Here is a 21,976-nt window from a genome sequence, read left to right as displayed (position 1 = left end):
GAAAATAGACAGAAAGGTCAGTGTGGGGATGGGAGGGGAGTTAAAGTGGTTGGCAACCGGGAGATCAGGGAGGTTGAGGCAGACTGAGACGTGATCAGCAAAACGATGGCCGCGCTTGGTCTCACCGATAAGTAGGTCCTTTGGCACAAATTGCCCACAATGACCAATGTATGAGGCTTTTGGATAGGCGAATGGATATGCAGGGAATGAAGGGATATTGATCATATGCAGGGAGGTAAGAGATGGCCTTGGCATCATGTATGGCACAAACGGCACAGTGGCAAGGCAGCACAGTGGCACAGCGGTAGAGTTGCTGCCTTACAGCGCCAGAGACCCCGGTTCAATCCTGACTACGGGTGCCGTCTGTACACAGTTTGTGACCGCATGGGTTTCCTCCCACTCTCCAACGACATACAGGTTTGGCTTGGTATAGGTGTGTGTAGGATAGTGTTAATGTGCGGGGATCGCTGGTCGGAGCAGGTTGGGGGGCCGAAGGGCCTGTTCCTGCACTATACTGATCTATGTATGTTCTAGGCCACCAGCTCTGGAGAATACCAGCTCATTTACAGGCAGTTCATGGTTTACAATAGCATACGTATATAAAGGGAACCTCTTATGGGATTTGTATGGTACAAAAACAGCTTAGAGCAAGTTAAATGCAAACTAGCAAAACCAGTTTGAAAGAATTAAGATGACGATGGCAGCATTTAGCAAGGAATACAGTGGAAGTCGACTTAGAAAGTCAATATTTAACATTATTGACCTTTGATCAGAACTCAAAATGACAATAGAATCAAATGCCCTGGGATGGGTGCAAACAGACTAGTTCAGTTGAGGCCGAGGCCAGCTCGGAAATTGGGGCAAAGGACAAGCATTTAATGGTTCGAGGTTGTGGCAGAAAATTATAGGGTTGACTCCAGACATCTACAGCAAGTACAAAGCCAGGAGATGCTGCAAATGTTCGGCAGGTCAGGTAGCATCTGTGGAAGAGACACAAAATACTGGAGTAACTAACTCAGCGGGTCAGGCAGCATCTGTGGAGAACATGGATAGGTGACGTTTCACAGAGTGCTGGAGTAACTCAGCGGGTCAGGCAGCATCTGTGGAGAACAGGGATAGGTGATGTTTCACAGAGTGCTGGAGTAACTCAGCGGGTCAGGCAGCATCTGTGGAGAATATGGATAGGTGACGTTTCACAGAGTGCTGGAGTAACTCAGTGGGTCAGGCAGCATCTGTGGAGAACATGGATAGGTGACGTTTCACAGAGTGCTGGAGTAACTCAGCGGGTCAGGCAGCATCTCTGGAGAAGTTCGTGTTCATACGCGAGAGGAGAAAAACTAGGCCATTCGGCCCATCTAGTCTACTCCGCCATTCAATCATGGCTGATCTATCTCTCCCTCCTAACCCCATTCTCCTGCCTTCTCCCCATAACCTCCGACCCGTACTAATCAAGAATCTGTCTATCTCTGCCTTAAAAATATTCACTGACTTGGACTCTACAACCTTCTGTGGCAATGAATTCCACAGATTCACCACTCGCTGACTAAAGAAATTCCTCCTGATCTCCTTCCTAAAGAAATGTCCTTTAATTCTGAGGCTATGACCTCTAGACCTAGACTCTCCCACTAGTGGAAACATCCTCTCCACATCCACTCTATCGAAGCCTTTCACTATTCGATAAATTTCAATCCTTCTAAACTCCAGTGACGTCAAATGCTCATCATATGTTAATCCACTCATTCCTGGGATCATTCCCATCAGTGAAGGAATAGGTGATATTGTGGGTCAAAACCCTTCTTCAGAGTCTGAAGAAGGGTCTCAACCCGAAACGTCGCCCATTCCTTCTCTCCAGAGATGCTGCCTGTCCCGCTGAGTTACACCAGCTTTTTGTGTCTATCTTTGGTACAAACCCAACTGCAGTTCCTTCCTACACATCTGTGGAAAGAAGGCTGACCAGCTGTCTTTGACCTAGTGTCAATTGTTTCCCTTTCCACACGTGCCTCCTGACCCGCTAACTGTTGTCATTGTTGTCTCTTATTGCAGATTTCCAGCAGGCAAAAGACAATAGGTGCAGGGCAAAAATCAAAAAGGGCCACTTTTCAACATAATTGTATAAGGGGTAAGAGCGTTGTTAAAACAAGCCTGAAGGCTTTGTGTCTCAATGCAAGGAGCATTCGTAATAAGGTGGATGAGTTGAACGTGCAGATAGCCATTAATGATTATGATATAGTTGGGATCACGGAGACATGGCTCCAGGGTGACCAAGGCTGGGAGCTGAACATCCCGGGATATTCAATATTCAGGAGGGATAGAGAGAAAGGAAAAGGAGGTGGGGTAGTGTTGCTGGTTAGAGAGGAGATTACCGCAATGGAAAGGAAGGACATTAGTTTGGAGGATGTGGAATCGGTATGGGTAGAGCTGCGAAACAATAAGGGGCAGAAAACGCTGGTGGGTGTTGTGTACAGGCCACCTAACAGTAGTAGTGAAGTTGGGGATGACATCAAACAGGAAATTAGAAATGCTTGCGACAAAGGCAAAGCAGTTATAATGGGTGACTTCAATCTACATATAGATTGGGTGAATCAAACTGGCAGGGCAACGAGAGAGCTGGCTATTTTAGACTGGGTATTGAGTAATGAGGAAGGGTTAATTAGTAGTAGTCTTGTTGTGCGTGGCCCCTTGGGCAAGAGTGACCATAATATGGTTGAGTTCTTCATTAGGATGGAGAGTGACATTGTTAATTCAGAAACAATGGTTTTGAACTTAAAGAAAGGTAACTTTGAGGGTATGAGACGTGAATTGGCCAAGATTGACTGGCAATTAATTCTAAAAGGGTTGACGGTGGATATGCAATGGAAGGCATTTAAAGACTGCATGGATGAACTACAAAAATTGTTCATCCCAGTTTGGCAAAAGAATAAATCAGGGAAGGTAGTGCATCCATGGATAACAAGGGAAATCAGGGATAGTATCAAAGCAAAGGATGATGCGTACAAACTAGCCAGAAAAAGCAGCATACCGGAGGACTGGGAGAAATTCAGAGACCAGCAGAGGAGGACGAAGGGCTTAATTAGAAAAGGAAAAATGGATTATGAAAGAAAACTGGCAGTGAACATAAAAACTGACTGCAAAAGTTTTTATAGATATGTGAAAAGAAAGAGATTAGTTAAAACAAATGTAGGTCCCTTACAGTCAGAAACAGGTGAGTTGATCATGGGGAACCAGGATATGGCGGACCAATTGAATAACTACTTTGGTTCCGTCTTCACTAAGGAAGACATAAATGATCTGCCGGAAATAGCAGGGGCCCGCGGGTCAAAGGAGGTGGAGGAATTGAGTGAAATCCAGGTTAGTCGGGAAGTGGTGTTGGGTAAATTGAATGGATTAAAGGCCGATAAATCCCCAGGGCCAGATAGGCTGCATCCCAGAGTACTTAAGGAAGTAGCTCCAGAAATAGTGGATGCATTAGTAATAATCTTTCAAAACTCTTTAGATTCTGGAGTAGTTCCAGAGGATTGGCGGGTAGCAAACGTAACCCCACTTTTTAAGAAGGGAGGGAGAGAGAAAACGGGGAATTACAGACCAGTTAGCCTAACATCGGTAGTGGGGAAACTGCTAGAGTCAGTTATTAAAGATGGGATAGCAGCTCATTTAGAAAGTGGTGAAATCATTGGACAAAGTCAGCATGGATTTACGAAAGGTGAATCATGTCTGACGAATCTTATAGAATTTTTCGAGGATGTAACTAGTAGCGTGGATAGGGGAGAACCAGTGGATGTGGTGTATCTGGACTTCCAGAAGGCTTTCGACAAGGTCCCACATAAGAGATTAGCATACAAACTTAAAGCACATGGCATTGGGGGTTCAGTATTGATGTGGATAGAAAACTGGCTGGCAAACAGGAAGCAAAGAGTAGGAGTAAACGGGTCCTTTTCACAATGGCAGGCAGTGACTAGTGGGGTACCGCAAGGCTCAGTACTGGGACCCCAGCTATTTACAATATATATTAATGATCTGGATGAGGGAATTGAAGGCAATATCTCCAAGTTTGCGGATGACACTAAGCTGGGGGGCAGTGTTAGGTGTGAGGAGGATGCTAGGAGACTGCAGGGTGACTTGGATAGGCTGGGTGAGTGGGCAAATGTTTGGCAGATGCAGTTTAATGTGGATAAATGTGAGGTTATCCATTTTGGTGGCAAAAAAACGGGAAAGCAGATTATTATCTAAACGGTGGCCGATTGGGAAAGGGGGAGATGCAGCGAGACCTGGGTGTCATGGTACACCAGTCATTGAAGGTAGGCATGCAGGTGCAGCAGGCAGTAAGGAAAGCGAATGGCATGTTGGCTTTCATAGCAAGAGGATTTGAGTATAGGAGCAGGGAGGTTCTACTGCAGTTGTATAGGGTCTTGGTGAGACCACACCTGGAGTATTGCGTGCAGTTTTGGTCTCCAAATCTGAGGAAGGACATTATTGCCATAGAGGGAGTGCAGAGAAGGTTCACCAGACTGATTCCTGGGATGTCAGGACTGTCTTATGAAGAAAGACTGGATAGACTTGGTTTATACTCTTTAGAGTTTAGGAGATTGAGAGGGGATCTTATAGAAACTTACAAAATTCTTAAGGGGTTGGACAGGCTAGATGCAGGAAGATTGTTCCCGATGTTGGGGAAGTCCAGGACAAGGGGTCACAGCTTAAGGATAAGGGGGAAATCCTTTAAAACCGAGATGAGGAGAACTTTTTTCACACAGAGAGTGGTGAATCTCTGGAACTCTCTGCCACAGAGGGTAGTTGAGGCCAGTTCATTGGCTATATTTAAGAGGGAGTTAGATGTGGCCCTTGTGGCTAAGGGGATCAGGGGTATGGAGAGAAGGCAGGTACGGGATACTGAGTTGGATGATCAGCCATGATCATATTAAATGGCGGTGCAGGCTCGAAGGGCCGAATGGCCTACTCCTGCACCTAATTTCTATGATTCTATGATTCTAGGAGTAGGCCATTCGGCCCTTCGAGCCAGCACTACCATTCAATGTGATCATGGCTGATCATCCCCAATCAGTACCCCGTTCCTGCCTTCTCCCCATATCCCCTGACTCCGCTATCTTTAAGAGCCCTATCTAGCTCTCTCTTGAAAGCATCCAGAGAACCTGCCTCCACCGCCCTGTGAGGTAGAGAATTCCACAGACTCACAACTCTGTAAGAAAAAGTTTCCTCATCTCCGTTCTAAATGGCTTAGCCCTTATTCTTAAACTGTGGCACCTGGTTCTGGACTCCCCCAACACCGGGAACATGTTTCCTGCCTCTAGCGTGTCCAAACCCTGAACAATCTAATATGTTTCAATAAGATACCCTCTCATCCTTCTAAACTCCAGAGTATACAAGCCCAGCTGCTCCATTCTCTCAGCATATGACAGTCCCGACATCCCGGGAATTAACCTTGTAAACCTACGCTGCACTCCCTCAATAGCAAGAATGTCCTTCCTCAAATTAGGGGACCAAAACTGCACACAATACTCCAGGTGTGGTCTCACCAGGGCCCTGTACAACTGCAGAAGGACCTCTTTGCTCCTATACTCGACTCCTCTTGTTATGAAGGCCAACATGCCATTCGCTTTCTTCACTGCCTGCTGTACCTGCATGCTTACTTTCATAGACCGATGAACAAGGACCCCCAGATCCCGTTGTACTTCCCCTTTTCCCAACTTGAGGCCTTTTTGTTTTGATTTTCAGCTCAGTCCAGTCTTTGCCCCCAGTAGCTCTGGGTTAAAGAGATAGGAGTGGTGGTTAAAGTCTAAAGTTCTTTCATTGTGTTTCAATTCTGGAAAGCTGGAAAAATACTTGTGTAGATGATTCAGAAAGTGAAACCTTGTCGGAAGGAAATGCTGTTGCTGGTTTACACCCAATCGACACCCAATGCTGGAGAAACTCAGCGGGTGCGGCAGCATCAGTGTTGGGCAAGGTTTTCCAGTGCAGTACACCATTTAATGATGTGAAGGAAAACAAAAGTGAAACAGGGTCTGGAGTATTGCGTACAGTTTTGTGGCTAAGGGGATCGGGGGTATGGAGAGAAGGCAGGTACGGGATACTGAGTTGGATGATCAGCCATGATCATATTGAATGGCGGTGCAGGCTCGAAGGGCCCAATGGCCTACTCCTGCACCTAATTTCTATGTTTCTATGAAAGGAGGAACTGCCGATGCTGTTTCGAGGAGGCAGAGTCATGGTTTATACCAAAGATGGAGACAAAGTGTGCACACGGTCATAAGTGATAGGAGCAGAATTAGGCCATTCAGCCCATCAAGTCTACTCCACCATTCAATCACGGCTGATCTACCTCTCCCTCCTAACCCCATTCTCCTGCCTTCTCCCCATAACCCCCGTACTAATCAAGAATCTTATCTATCTATCTCTGCCTTAGAAGTGCTGGAGTAACTCAGCAGGCCGAGCAGCATCTGTGGAGAAAATGGACGGGACCCTTCCTCGGAATGATTGCAGGGGTGGGAGGAAGGAAAGCTGGGAAGAGTGGAAATAAACTGGAATAAGCTGGATCCAACGAGGAATCTGGAATGCTAATGTTTTCAGCCGATAACTTCTAATTCCAAGTAGAATGTCACATCCGACCATCTTTGTTATTCCCTTTGCTCATCTACTCCCCGCAAGCTAGGGGCAATTTACAGCGGGCCAATTAACCTACACACCCACACGTCTTCAGGGTGTGGAAGGAAACCGGAGCACCCGGAGAAAACTCACATGGTCACAGGGAGAACGGAGAAACTCCACACAGACAGCACTCAAGACTTGGATGGAACCTCCAACGCTGCACAACCATAACCTATTATAATCGTATATATCGCACAATGCCCGTAATCTATTAACAAGCTAACTGGACTGAGGTATGTGACCTTTCTGGCTATTAAGATACAACACAGCGTGTTGCTAGTTTAGTTTAGTGATACAGCACGAAAACAGGCCCTTCAGCCCACCGAGCTCATCGACCAGCGATCCCCGCACATTAACACTATCCTACACTAGGGACAATATTTACATTGATAACAAGCCAATTAACCTGCAAACCTGCACGTCTTTGCAGTGTTGGAGGAAACAGAAGATCTCGGAGAAAACCCACAGAGGGAACGTACAAACTCAGTACAGACAGCACCCGTAGTTAGGATGCTCTACCGCTGCGCCACCCTGCTGCCTCTAAATAAATATTGCAGCAATTCCCTGCCATGTCACCATTTTAGCTTTGTGAATCTCCATCAGAAGGTTCTCAATCCAAAGCATCACCTATCCACGTTCTCCAGAGATGCGGCCTAGGTTACTCCAGCATTTTTTGTGTATTAACCAGCTTCTGCAGTTCTTTGCTTCTACACTAGATGGTGTATTGAATAGGTTCAACACTTGTGGAAAACACTAACAGCTCCTACAATGACACGACCCAAAGCAACCAAACATCTGTCGACCATTAATTCATTCTGAAATTCAGGCTTCGTATTTTACTAAGCCTTTTCTTAATTTAATTCAGAATAATGTTTCATAGATAACTTTGTTTTTTTCCTAACTTTGGTACAAACCAGCATCTGCAGTTCCTTCCTGCACATTAAGTTTAGTTTATTGGCACGTGTACCGAGGAACAAAAAGCTTTTGTTGCCTGCTATCCAGTCAGCGGAAAGACAATACATGATTACAAGCACGCCATCCACAGTGTACAGATACAGAATAAAGGGAATAAAGCCCGGTAAAGTCCGATTAAAGATAGTCTGAGGATCTCAAATGAAGTAGATGGGAGCTCAGGACATCTCTCCAGTAAAATAGTTATCATTAATGCATGTAGCCTCTAGTGAAGTATTTAATTTATAGTTCTTTAAGAGAGGGCGTGATTGTGAGAGAGAGTGGTGGCAGCAATAAGGTGAATTGAAGAGCCTGTCTCGGTATTTTTTTAATAAAGTACAAGAATCATAGAAAATAGGTGCAGGAGTAGGCCATTCGGCCCTTCGAGCCTGCACCGCCATTCAATATGATCATGGCTGATCATCCAACTCAGTATCCTGTACCTGCCTTCTCTCCATACCCCCACTTTTTTCACACAGAGAGTGGTGAATCTCTGGAACTCTCTGCCACAGAAGGTAGTTGAGGCCAGTTCATTGACTATATTTAAGAGGGAGTTAGATGTGACCCTTGTGGCTAAGGGGATCAGGGGGTATGGAGAGAAGGCAGGTACGGGATACTGAGTTGGATGATCAGCCATGATCATATTGAATGGCGGTGCAGGCTCGAAGGGCCGAATGGCCTACTCCTGCACCTAATTTCTATGTTTCTATCCCTTTAGCCACAAGGGCCACATCTAACTCCCTCTTAAATATAGCCAATGAACTGGCCTCAACTACCTTCTGTGGCAGAGAGTTCCACAGATTCACCACTCTCTGTGTGAAAAATGTTTTTCTCATCTCAGTCCTAAAGGATTTCCCCTTTATCCTTAAGCTGTGACCCCTTGTCCTGGACTTCCCCAACATCGGGAACAATCTTCCTGCATCTAGCCTGTCCAACCCCTTAAGAATTTTGTACGTTTCTATAAGATCCCCCCTCAATCTTCTAAATTCTAGCGAGTACAAGCCGAGTCTATCCAGTCTTTCTTCATATGAAAGTCCTGATATCCCAGGCATCAGACTGGTGAACCTTCTCTGCACTCCAGATATTATGGATCAAATATATGGCAGAAGGTTCTGCGATTTCTAATAGATTAAACCGTGCTACAGAGTAAGAAACCAAAAGACAATAAAAATGGTGGTTTAGTTTAGAGACACAGCATGGAAACAGGCCATTTCACCCATCGATCCACGCTCACCATCGATCAACTGTGCACTAATTCTATGTGATCCCATTTTCACATCCACTCCGTACGCACTAGCGGGCAATATACAGTGTGCACATGCTCATGTGACAGGTGTAGAATTAGGCCATTCAGCCCATCATGTCTACTCCACCATTCAATCTACCTCTCCCTCCTAACCCCATTCTCCTGCCTTCACCCCATAACCCCCAACACCCATACTAATCAAGAATCTGTCTATCTATCTATCTCTGCCTTAAAAGTGCTGGAGTAACTCAGCAGGCCGGGCAGCATCTGTGGAGAACATGGAAGGTTGACGTTTGGGGTCGGGACCCTTCCTCGGAATGATTGCAGGGGTGGGAATGAACTGGAATAAACTGGATCCTTCAGAGTTAAACCTCAGATCATCTTGATGTTGGTTGACCTCATGAGAAGTTGATTAAAATAAACCAAATGCAGATTTGCACCTCTCCCTGCTCCTCCCTCTTGGGCATGTGTGTGCCAATGAGTTACTAATTCCGAGGAACATTTTCAAGTCCAACGAGGAATCTGGAATGCAAATGTTTTTTGTCGATAACTTCTAATTCCAAGAAGAATGTCACATCCGACCATCTTTGTTTATCCCCTTTCCGCATCTACTCCCCACATGCTGGGGGCAATTTACAGTGGGCCAATTTAAGGGCCTGGGCCACTTTCATGACCTAATTCACTACCTTATTTACTTGTGGACATTTTTCATCAGGCTAGAAAAACGCCCCGACCTAGTTGATGCCACGAGTACCTACGACTAACATCACAACCTGCTACGACCTACCTACGACCTCCTACGACCATGCTGTGAGTACGAGTCAAGGGCAAACTCGGCAGAGGTGGTGAAAGTGGGACAGGCCATCTACTAACCCACACATCTTTCGGATGCGGGAGGAAACCGGAGCACCCGGAGAAAACCCACGCGGTCACAGGGAGAACGTACAAACGCCACACAGACAGCACCCAAGGTCAGGATCGAACCCGGGTCACTGGCGCTGTGAAGCAGCGGCACTACCCGCTGCAGCACTGTGCACCCCAAAAAAAAATCACAAAGACACAGATCACCTATGATAATGAGAATATTGTTTTTTAAATAAATGTTTGAAGTGTTTAAATCTTCAAAACACAAGAGAAATAAATGATTTCAAGCCGTGTTGTTTCCAAAGGTGAAAGTGAAACAGAAATGTGTGAAACTGCCTCAGGTGTTAAGTAAATGTTTTTAAGCACACACACACGCACACGCACCGACAGTTCTTTACTAATATGAAAATATCTCATTGGTCAATCATCTTATCAAAGAGCTACAGGGAGGTAATTGTATGTATTTACACATATTTCCAGCAACACTCACTCACTCACTCACTCAGTAGGACAAAGGGAGTTCTGGATTTTCCCTTCGTATCTTTGCAATGATTCCATCATTACTCTGCGGAAGTCTGCAAAAATATTCTTGGTACAAACCAACAACCAAACTTGCCAACTTTCGTTTCCATGATACAAAGGCAAGTCTTTTACTCCCAAAGTTGCAATGTGGCTGGAAATAGCAAGCAGACCCAGAGGACAAAGTTCTGGAGTAACTCAGCGGGGCAGGCAGCATCCCTGGAGAGAAGGAAAGGGTGACGTTTCGGGTCGAGACCCTTCCTCAGACACATTTCGCCTGCTGGAGTAACTCAGCAGGTCAGACAACCCACGCGGTCACAGGGAGAAAGGAAAGCTGGAAGAGTGGAAATAAAATGGAATAAACTGGATCCTTCAGAGTACAACCTCAGATCATCAAACCCCATACAGTCAGCACCTGTAGCAAGGATTGAACCTAGATGACTGGTGCTGAGAGGCAGCAACTATACCGCTGTACCACTATGCTGCCCTAAGGACATACAATGGTGGGAATGCAGGTGTCAGCTTTCATTTCTAACGAATAATGAAAAGACATGTTCACAAAACACTTTGTTAGGCAAGCGGGGGATGTAATCCTGCAGGTTTGTGCCTCTGTTCCTCCCTGTCAATCCCTCTCTCAACCCACTCGTCCCACCTTCAACTGGCCAGCATCACAAACCTGCACTCACACACAACCTCCAACGTTAACTGCTTGTGTGTGTTTGTACACCACTCATTCTGCCCACTTGCTACACCTACAAAACACTTGGATGAACTCAATGTCATAAAAACGGAACTGCAGATGCTGGTTTGCACCATAGACACAGAGTGCTGGAGTAACTCAGTGGGTCAGGCAGCATCTGTGGAGAACATGGATAGGTGACGTTTCACAGAGTGCTGGAGTAACTCAGCGGGTCAGGCAGCATCTGTGGAGAACATGGATAGGTGACATTTCACAGAGTGCTGGAGTAACTCAGCGGGTCAGGCAGCATCTGTGGAGAACATGGATAGGTGACATTTCACAGAGTGCTGGGATAGGTGACATTTCACAGAGTGCTGGAGTAACTCAGCGGGTCAGGCAGCATCTGTGGAGAACATGGATAGGTGACGTTTCACGTCAGGCCCTTTCTTCAGACACTGTGGGGGGAAGGGAGCGGGGGATGAAACTGGAAGCAAGACAAGACCAGGACAAGTCAGGGCCAGAGAGGGAGGCTCCGTGATATGCTGATTGGTGTTGGATGTTGTGATCCCAAGAGGGTTACGTCATTGTGAACCGTGGAACTGGTTAAATAACATTTAGTGGAGGGGAAGGGGGGGTGGGGTTAGAAATGAAGGGGGAGGTGGGAGGGGGCTTGAGTGAAGTGAGTAGTTTAGTCTTTTCGCCTGCTTTGTTTACCATTTTTTCCAGATGTTCGTTCTTCTTGAGCGCACAATTTAAATGTTGGGCCATTGCGTTTCCCTCGTGCACTTTAAGCTCCTGCTTGTTCCCCTGCCAGAACAAAGGAGGAGAGAGTTTGGTGTCAGATGGCGAAATAAATATCAGAAAAGCATTGTTTTTACCGGAGATGCGGCGTGGAAAGAGGCCCTTCGGCCCACCGAGTCCGTGCCGACCATCGATCGCCCATTCACGCTAGTTCTATGCTATCCCACTTTCTCATCCAACTCCCTACACGCCTGAGGCAATTTACGGAGGCCAATTAACCTAGAGAGCCGCACGTTATGTGAGATATGGGAGCAAACCGGAGCAAACCCACACCATCACAGGGAGAGCATGCAAACTCCACACAGGCAGCACCCAAGGTCAGGATCAAATTGGGTCTCTGGCGCCGTGAGGCAAGGGCTCTGCCAGTAAATTAAATGATGCATGTTCATTTCGTATCTTTAGCCCCGTCCTGCAATGTATTTGTACTGATCCTTACCCATAGAACTATACAACCTAGATTTTTCAGCTTAGGTAAACTTAGGAATAAAAGTGGTTAAAACGTTGTACTGACCTGGAAACTACAACCATACTGAGAGAATGGACAGGACATGACCTGGTTGAGACATTCTAACTGGTGGCGAGATAACTGCAGAGAGAAGAGGACATTGTTTTTACATTAGAACGTTGTACAGCTGAAACACAAGTCAGAAACTGAAAGTCATCTTGATATCATGGATTGCAAGCTACAGATCACCACGCAGAAACAAGGAACCGCAGATGCTGGTTTACAAAAAGAAAAGGACACAGAGTGCTGGAGTAACTCAGCGGGTCAGGCAGCATCTGTGGAGAACATGGATAGGTGACGTTTCACAGAGTGCTGGAGTAACTCAGTGGGTCAGGCAGCATCTGTGGAGAACATGCATAGGTGATGTTTCACAGAGTACTGGAGTAACTCAGCGGGTCAGGCAGCATCTGTGGAGAACATGGATAGGTGACGTTTCACAGAGTGCTGGAGTAACTCAGTGGGTCAGGCAGCATCTGTGGAGAACATGGATAGGTGACGTTTCACAGAGTGCTGGAGTAACTCAGCGGGTCAAGCAGCATCTGTGGAGAACATGGATAGGTGACGTTTCACAGAGTGCTGGAGTAACTCAGCGGGTCAGGCAGCATCTGTGGAGAACATGGATAGGTGACGTTTCACAGAGTGTTGGAGTTTTTGGTTGATCTGAAGAAGGGTCCAGACCCAAACTGACAAGTCCGCAAATGTCCCAAATAAACAAAATCACTGCTGGACTTCTGCCAACAGCTGGATATTTACATTCATTTTAGCTTTTGCTGTTCAATGAGGAACACAAGGGGAGAGAAGGAATGGGCGACGTTTCAGGTGGAGACCCTTCTTCAGTCTTGACCCGAAACGTCACCCATTCGTTCTCTCCAGAGACGCTGCCTGTCCCACTGAGTTTCTCCAGCATTTTGTGTCTATCTTCGGTGTAAACCAGCATCTGCAGTCCCTTCCTGCACAAGGGGTGAGAGATCACCAGTAACATTTAATACCGATATAATATCTGACCACTTGGTCCATCACAGACATTGACCAAAAGATACTGCATCATAAGCAAATTAAAAAGAGGAATTTACAATTACAATGCACTGTGGCACAGCAGTAGAGTTGCTGCCTTTCAGCGCTTACACCCCAGTACCCCAGGTTCGATCCCAACTACGGGCGCTGTCTGTACAGAGTTTGTACGCTCTCCCCGTGACGCTTGGGTTTTCTCCGAGATCTTCAGTTTCCTCCCACACACTAAAGACGTACAGGTGTGTAGGTTAATTGGCTGGGTATAAATGTAAATTGCCCCTAGTGTGTGTAGGATAGTGCTAGTGTACGGGGTAATCGCTGGCCGGCACGGACTCAGTGGGCCGAATGGCCTGTTTCCGAGCTGTATCTCTAAACTAAACTTTCTTCCAAACTTTTCTTCTCCATTTCAAAGTATTTTTTTTCCATCTTCCCGTTTTATTTAAAGAGATATCTTATGTGATCGTCCTCTTTGGAGGATCTCAATTTGAATGTTATATTTTATTGTTCATATGTTTGTAATTATTCTCCAACAATTAGATCCATGTTACCCAGGCTATCCATAATACATTTAAAAAAAGTGTTTTTATTGTACCATGGTACACGTGACAATAGACAATAGGTGCAGGAGTAGGCCATTCGGCCCTTCGAGCCAGCACCGCCATTCAATGTGATCATGGCTGATCATCCACAATCAGTACCCCGTTTCTGCCTTCTCCCCATATCCCTTGACTCCGCTATCTTTAAGAACTCTATCTAGCTCTCTCTTGAAAGCATCCAGAGAACCGGCCTCCACCGCCCTCTGAATTCCATAGATTCACCACTCTTCGTGTGAAAAAGTGTTTCCTCGTCTCCGTTCTAAATGGCTCACCCCTTATTCTTAAACTGTGGCCCCTGGTTCTGGACTCTCCCAACATCAGGAACACGTTTCCTGCCTCTAGTGTGTCCAAACCCTTAATAATCTTATATGATTCATTGAGATCCCTCTCATCCTTCTAAATTCCAGTGTGCACAAGCCCAGCCGCTCCATTCTATCAACAGTCCCGCCATCCCGGGAATTAACCTTGTAAACCTACGCTGCACTCCCTCAATAGCAAGAATGTCCTACCTCAAATTTGGAGACCAAAACTGCACACAATACTCCAGGTGTGGTCTCACCAGGGCCCTGTACAACTGCAGAAGGACCTCTTTGCTCCTCTACTCAACTCCTCTTGTTATGAAGGCCAACATGCCATTCGCTTTCTTCACTGCCTGCTGTACCTGCATGCTTACTTTCAGTGACTGATGTACAAGGACCCCAAGCTCCCGTTGTACTTCCCCTTTTCCCAACTTGACACAATTTAGATAACATTTGAAAACATACTGCAAGAAATAGAAAAATATCAACTTACTTCGCCTCTCAGGATAAACTTATTGCATTTGTTTGGGCAAAGGACAGGAAATGCTGGACAGTCAATGTCTTCATGTATCTAACAGAATAAAAGAAAGATAGGTTGTTTTTCCAAATACTTTTTTCCTAAATTTCTATTTTTTTTTCGAAATACTGCCCTCTCAAAATAAAATGCTGACCCAAGAATGTGTATCCCTTATTAAACTTACTTCCATCCATTCAATTCCAGTCATATATCATTCACAGGTGTGCCTCGTGGTCTGTTGCTGTTTGGGGTCTATCTCAATGATTTGCAGGCATGGCTAGCAAGTTTGCTGATGACATTGAAGTGGGTGGCATTATAGATAGTGAAGATGGTTAACAAGAATATTTAGCAGGATCTTGATCGGTTGGGCAAGTGGGCTGTGGAATGGTTAATAGAGTTGATGCAGAGGAGTGCGAGGTTGCATTTTGGGAAGACAAACCAAGGCAGGACCTTCACAGTGAATGGTTGGTCTCTAGGGGAGCGTGGTAGAGCAGAGGGATCTAGGAGGGATCTAGGGAGGCAGAGAAGGTTCACCAGACTGATTCCTGGGATGTCAGGACTGTCTTATGAAGAAAGACTGGATAGACTTGGTTTATACTCTCTAGAATTTAGGAGATTGAGAGGGGGATCTTATAGAAACTTACAAAATTCATAAGGGGTTGGACAGGCTAGATGCAGGAAGATTGTTCCCGATGTTAGGGAAGTCCAGGACAAGGGGTCACAGCTTAAGGATAAGGGGGAAATTCTTTAAAACCGAGATGAGGAGAACTTTTTTCACACAGAGAGTGGTGAATCTCTGGAACTCTCTGCCACAGAGGGTAGTTGAGGCCCGTTCATTGGCTATATTTAAGAGGGAGTTAGATGTGGCGCTTGTCGCTAAGGGGATCAGGGGGTATGGAGAGAAGGCAGGTACGGGATACTGAGTTGATGATCAGCCATGATCATATTGAATGGCGGTGCAAGCTCGAAGGGCCGAATGGCCTACTCCTGCACCTAATTTCTATGTTTCTATGTTTCTATGTAGGAGTGCATGTATATTGTTCATTGAAAGTCACATCGCAGGTAGGCTAGGCAGGATGGTGAAGTAGGTGCTTGGCACATTGGCCTTCATCAGCAAGGGTATTGAGTATAGAAGTTGCGATGTTATGTATTGCTTGCACAACCATTACCTTCCATGAAGCCAAGTTGGCTAGTTGCCCGTGGATCCCTTTGTACTAAAGGGTGGCACAGTGGTAGAGTTACTGCCTCACAGCGCTAGAGACCTGGGTCCATCCTCCCCCAATCCAAACACGTACAAGTTTGTAGGTTAACTGGCTTTGGTACAGCATGTAAAATTGTACAAGGCATTGGTGAGACCAAATCTGGAGTATGGTGTACAATTTTGGTCGCCCAATTATAGGAAGGATGTCAACAAAATAGAGAGAGTACAGAGGAGATTTACTAGAATGTTGCCTGGGTTTCAGCAACTAAGTTACAGAGATAGGTTGAATAAGTTAGGTCTTTATTCTCTGGAGCGCAGAAGAAGGTTAAGGGGGGACTTGATAGAGGTCTTTAAAATGATGAGAGGGATAGACAGAGTTGATGTGGACAAGCTTTTCCCTTTGAGAATAGGGAAGATTCAAACAAGAGGACATGACTTCAGAATTAAGGGACAGAAGTTTAGGGGTAATATGAGGGGGAACTTCTTTACTCAGAGAGTGGTAGCGGTGTGGAATGAGCTTCCAGTGGAAGTGGTGGAGGCAGGTTCGTTGGTATCATTTAAAAATAAATTGGATAGGTATATGGATGAGAAGGGAATGGAGGGTTATGGTATGAGTGCAGGCAGGTGGGACTAAGGGGAAAAAAAGTTGTTCGGCACGGACTTGTTGGGCCGAGATGGCCTGTTTCCGTGCTGTAAATTGTTATATGGTTATATGGTTATATGGTCCCATTGGTAGGGTTACGCTAATGTGCAAGGTTTGCTGGTCGGTGTGGTCTCAGTGGGCTGAAGGGCCCGTTTCTACACTGCATCTCTAAACAAAACTATTAACTGTAGAGAGAAACACGGTTGCATTTATTGCAGAGCGCCTTACCTTTAATTCTGCAATGGTGACGTTTTTTTTGCAATATTTACAGACTTGCTCGCGATATGTACAGCTGGAATTTAAATGGTCAGCTAAATCTTTCCGCTGAATTTGTTCTGTACAGCCCCTGCGAGGGCAGCAAACTTCCTGATAAGGACATTCAAGTAAGTGAGCCTGTAGGCAGAGGGGAGACAATTAAACCAGTTCTTGCATCGAGACCATTGCCTGACTCCATTTTTCTGACAATGCTCATATGAGCATATTATCAACATTTTCTTAATTTCGATTTACTAATTTTCAAAATGGACAAACTAAACTGGCAATAATGTCTAGGAAGGAACTGCAAATGTTGGATTAAACCAAAGATAGACACAATAAGCTGGAGTAACTCAGCGGGACAGGCAGCATCTCTGGAGAGAAGGAATGGGTGACGTTTCGGGTCGAGACACTTTTTCAGGTCTGAGCATCTTTTTGCCAGAGATGCTGCCTGACCCGCTGAGTCTATCTTCGGTTTAAACCAGCATCTGCAGTTCTGTCCTAAACTGGAAATAATATCAATGGCTTAGAAGTGAGATAAAACTATAGAGGTTGCGTTAAAGATTTACCAAAGATTAAAACTATTCAAAGTATCATAATGGCACGGTGACGCAGCAGTAGAGCTATTGCCTTAAGGGCCTGTCCCACCAGCATGCGACTCCATGCGGCAAGCGCGACCTAAAGGGCCGGTCCCACCAGCATGCGCCTGCATGCGGCAAGCGCGACCTAACGTGGTCGCTTGAGCCGTACGGCCTCGAGGGGCCGGTCCCACTTCGATCGCCGGAGCCGTATGGAGTTGTGCGGAGCTGGTCCCGACATCGCGCGGGGCTCCGGAAAACTGACCGTGTTCAAAAATTCCGCGCGGCAACGGCCTGCCGGCCCGCAGCCGCCTCAACGCCGTCAGGTCGCATGCTCGTGGGACAGGCCCTTAACAGCGCCAGAGACCCGGGTTTGATCCCGACTACGGGTGCTGTCTGTATGGAATTTGTGCATTCTCCCCGTGACCTATGGGGGTTTTCTCCGAGATCTTTGGTTTCCTCCCACATTCCACAGACGTACAGGTTTGTAGGTTAATTGTAAATTGTCCCTAGTGTGTGTAGGATAGTGCTAGTGTACTGGTGATGGAAGGGCATGTAGGCTAGATCTCCAAGCTAAAGTGAGGAAATGGACATGATGTTTTGGGTCAGGACCCTTCTTCAAGGTCAGTTTATTGGCACATGGCTCTTAAAAGAAAGACATATGCCCGTGGTAGTGAGTTTTGGACAGACAGCCTCTGGGGAGGGAATGGACATAGTCGTTTTCAAATTGGGTGTTTGTATTTTGCTCAAGATTCAAGATACGGTTTCTTACATAATATTAACTGGAACACAAACAATGGTTTGTTTGTATGGCAACTGCTCTGTCTCCGACCGGAAGGCACTGCAGAGGGTGGTGAAAATTGCCCAACGCATCACCGGTTCCTCGCTCCCCTCCATTGAGTCTGTCCAAAGCAAGCGTTGTCTGCGGAGAGCGCTCAGCATCGCCAAGGACTGCTCTCACCCCAACCACGGACTGTTTACCCTCCTACCATCCGGGAGGCGCTACAGGTCTCTCCGTTGCCGATCCAGCAGGTCGAGGAACAGCTTCTTCCCGGCGGCTGTCACTCTACTCAACAACGTACCTCGGTGACTGCCAATCACCACCCCCCCCCCCCGGACACTTATTATTATTTATTCAAATCATTTGCTATGTCGCTCTTCCAGGGAGATGCTAAATGCATTTTGTTGTCTCTGTACTGTACACTGACAATGACAATTAAAATTGAATCTCAATCTGAATGGTTTCTGCTGCTTGTTGTAATAAGTTGGCAACAGAATTACATTTTAACTTGGGGAAGTTGATACTTTACTTTAGAGAAACATCACGGAAACTGACCCTTCAGCCCACCAAGTCCGTGCTGATCAGCGATCCCCGCACACTAACACTTTCCCACACACACACACACTAGTGGCACCCAGAGAGAACCCACAGGGGGAGAACATGCAAACTCCGTACAGACAGCACCCGATGGCAGGATCGAACCAGGGTCCCTGGCGCTGTAAGGCAGCAACTCTACCGCTGCACCACTGTGCCGCCTGGCCCGCTGAGATCCTCCGGCATTTTATATTTTGCTTAATATTCATTAATATCAATTACCTCAAGCTTCCCTAGAGGTAGCTGTTTGGTGCAGCCATTTAGTTCATTTCTACAGTAGATTTGAAGTGCCAAAACCTCTTTTTTACAGCAGATGTCCTTAAAAACCTTTTTAAGATAAAGAAAAAGAACAGCAGATTAATGGTCCATAAGAAGATATCAAACTGAAATTCCAAAACCACATATGGACTTAGTTCATATTCTCTTACCATATTCTCATATAAAGCCACATTATCAAGTGGGCAAACTGGTTTTGGACCCCTGGAAAGATAAAATAACATCATCAATTCAAGTCAAATCCCAATAGGAAAGTATTAAACATTTGATGACATAACTCAAGATGTTCAAAAAAGATGAATTTTCTTTTTGAGGTAAATGCTATTTCCATTGCAATAGCAGAATTTCCATCGTCAAAACATACTGAACATGCTGTCATAGAGTCACAGCACGGAAACAGGTTCTTCAGCTCAGCTTGCCCATGCCAACCAAGATGTCCCATCTACGCTAGTCCCCACTGTCTGCCTCCCTCTATACCTGTCCTATCCCTACAGTATGGACACCTTTCCTATCCATAACCCGGTCTAATACTTAGCAATAATGATGCAACTTCAATGCAAACATAGCTAACTCTCGGCTTAGGAGTTCCTTCATCCCGAGCATGGTGCTTGACATTTCCCATCCCAGGGATGAGTGGGTTAATGTACGATGATCGTTTGACGGCACTGGGCCTGTACTGGCTGGAGTGTAGAAGGATGAGGGGGATCGTCATTGAAACGTGCCAATTGGTGAAAGGCTTGGATCGAGTGGATGTGGAGAGGATGTTTCCACTAGTGGGAGAGTCGAGGATCAGAGGGGATAAAATCTCCTCCTTAAACCCCCGTCCTTCACTGCAGGCAACATCCCTGTAAACCGTTTCCACCCCCTCTCTGAGTTAACCATGTAGTTCCCTGTCGTGTGGTGACCACAGTATTCCTGGTGCAGCCTAGCCCACAGCGTGTACAACTGTAATATGACATCCCAACTCTTTATACGCAATGGTACACAAAAATGCTGGAGAAACTCAGCGGGTGCAGCAGCATCTATGGAGCGAAGGAAATAGGTAACGTTTCGGGCCGAAACCCTTCTTCAGACTGATAGGGGGTGGCGGGGAGAAGGAAGGAAAAAGGGGAGGAGGAGGAGCCCGAGGGCTGGGGGATGGGAGGAGACAGTTCGAGGGTTAAGGGGAGGAGACAGCAAGGGCTAACAAAATTGGCAGAATTCAATGTTCATGCCCGCCAGATGCAGGCTCCCCAAGCGGAATATGAGGTGCTGTTCCTCCAATTTCTGGTGTTGCTCACTCTGGCAATGGAGGAGACCCAGGACAGAGAGGTCGGATTGGGAATGGGAGGGGGAGTTGAAGTGCTGAGCCACCGGGAGTTCAGGTAGGTTATTGCGGACTGAGCGGAGGTGTTCGGCGAAACGATCGCCCAACCTACGCTTAGTCTCCCCGACGTAAATCAGCTGACATCTAGAGCAGCGGATGCAGTAGATGAGGTTGGAGGAGATACAGGTGAACCTTTGTCGCACCTGGAGCGACTGCTTGGGTCCTTGAATGGAGTCGAGGGGGGAGGTGAAGGGGCAGGTGTTGCATTTCTTGCGGTTGCAACGGAAAGTGCCCGGGGAGGGGGTGGTACGGGAGGGAAGGGAAGAATTGACAAGGGAGTTGCGGATGGAGCGGTCTTTGCAGAAGGCAGACATGGGGGGAGATGGGAAGATGTGGCGAGTGGTGGGGTCACGTTGGAGGTGGCGGAAATGGCGGAGGATTATTTATTGTATTTGACGGCTGGTGGGGTGAAAGGTGAGGACTAGGGGGACTCTGCCCTTGTTGCGAGTGGGGGGATGGGGAGAGAGAGCAGTGTTGCGGGGTATGGAAGAGACCCTGGTGCGAGCTTCATCTATGGTGGAGGAGGGGAATCCCCGTTCCCTGAAGAATGAGGGCATTTCCGATGTCCTGGTGTGGAAACACCAGGGGGTCGGTGAAGAAGAAGAAGACAAGATGGCGGTGATGTTGGTGATGGCGACATCGAGCTGAGAGAGAGAGAGAGGCGGAGAGAGAGAGAGAGAGAGAGAGAGAGAGAGGGAGCGAGACGGATAGACGCCATCAACGCGCTCTTCTCGCCCGCCGATGCCTCCAAAGCCCGGGGGAGGAGGAGGAGCGGGGGGGGGGGGGGGGGGGGGGGGGGGGGGGGAGGAGTGGAGGGCAACGCCGCCATGAACGGCCCCTTCTACTTGCTGAGGGAGGCGGCAGGAACCACCGATCTTACTGGAAGTTCGAACCTAATCACGCAAACTACAATCTCGAACACACCTGCAATGAGTTTTGTGGGAAGCAGGTCAAAGATAAGTTAAGCAACTTCCTGCCAGATTCACCAGGGATGATAGATCTACCAGGGTCACAGGATAACTCCAGTCTCCGTTCCCACATCGAGAAGCCACCGATATGTGGGAATTCATTTACGCTCCTCACCAGGACACTGCTCACGGGATTCAGACTGCATACTGGACCGCACCCAGAACAGTATCGCCCGATGCACATCCAGCCCTCTCGCAACAAGAGCTGGCATAAACACAGGCACAGCCGCCCGCGCTCAGGACCCCGTTCCCCCAGAAACACCATCAGACTCGGATGCGCCTCCATCTTTATATGCAATGCCTGGTGAAGCTATACACCTTCCTCACTGCACCATCCACCTGTGTGGCCACTGGAGTTATGACTCGTACCCCATCGTCTCTCTGTTCAACATCACTCCACATGGCCCTGCTTCACTATCTACTGTATGTCCTACCCTGGTTTAACTTCCAAAAGTGGTTCACCGCACCTGTCTCTGTTAAATTCCATCTGCTGTTCCCTCACCAACTTTCCCAGCTGATCTATTTCCTGATAGAGTCATAGTCATAGAGTGATGGAAACAGGCCCTTCGGCCCAACTTGCCCACACCGTCCAACATGTCCCAGCTACACTAGTCCCACCTGCCTGCATTTGGTCCATATCCCTCCAAACCCGTCCTATCCATGTACCTG

At 46.9% G+C, this 21,976-nt stretch overlaps 1 protein-coding gene across 3 annotated transcripts in view; it reads right to left on the bottom strand.

Moving 5' to 3' along the window:
* traf3 (TNF receptor-associated factor 3) overlaps window positions 1–21,976 on the bottom strand; it is an 84,799-nt gene that overhangs the window by 9,575 nt on the left and 53,248 nt on the right. For all 3 annotated transcript variants that reach the window (XM_055641184.1, XM_055641183.1, XM_055641182.1), the window contains 6 exons: window positions 19,126–19,177; window positions 18,920–19,024; window positions 16,718–16,882; window positions 14,622–14,699; window positions 12,229–12,303; window positions 11,631–11,723 (listed from right to left, as the gene is read on the bottom strand). In XM_055641184.1, coding sequence (XP_055497159.1) covers window positions 11,631–11,723; window positions 12,229–12,303; window positions 14,622–14,699; window positions 16,718–16,882; window positions 18,920–19,024; window positions 19,126–19,177 — 568 coding nt within the window. The remainder of the gene's footprint in view (window positions 1–11,630; window positions 11,724–12,228; window positions 12,304–14,621; window positions 14,700–16,717; window positions 16,883–18,919; window positions 19,025–19,125; window positions 19,178–21,976) is intronic.

Source organism: Leucoraja erinacea, chromosome 9 (assembly GCF_028641065.1).
Source record: "Leucoraja erinacea ecotype New England chromosome 9, Leri_hhj_1, whole genome shotgun sequence".
In the NCBI taxonomy this organism is placed as follows: domain Eukaryota; kingdom Metazoa; phylum Chordata; class Chondrichthyes; order Rajiformes; family Rajidae; genus Leucoraja; species Leucoraja erinaceus.
The sequence above is the reverse complement of the archived record's forward strand: the minus strand, read 5'-3'. Positions and strand labels throughout refer to the sequence as shown.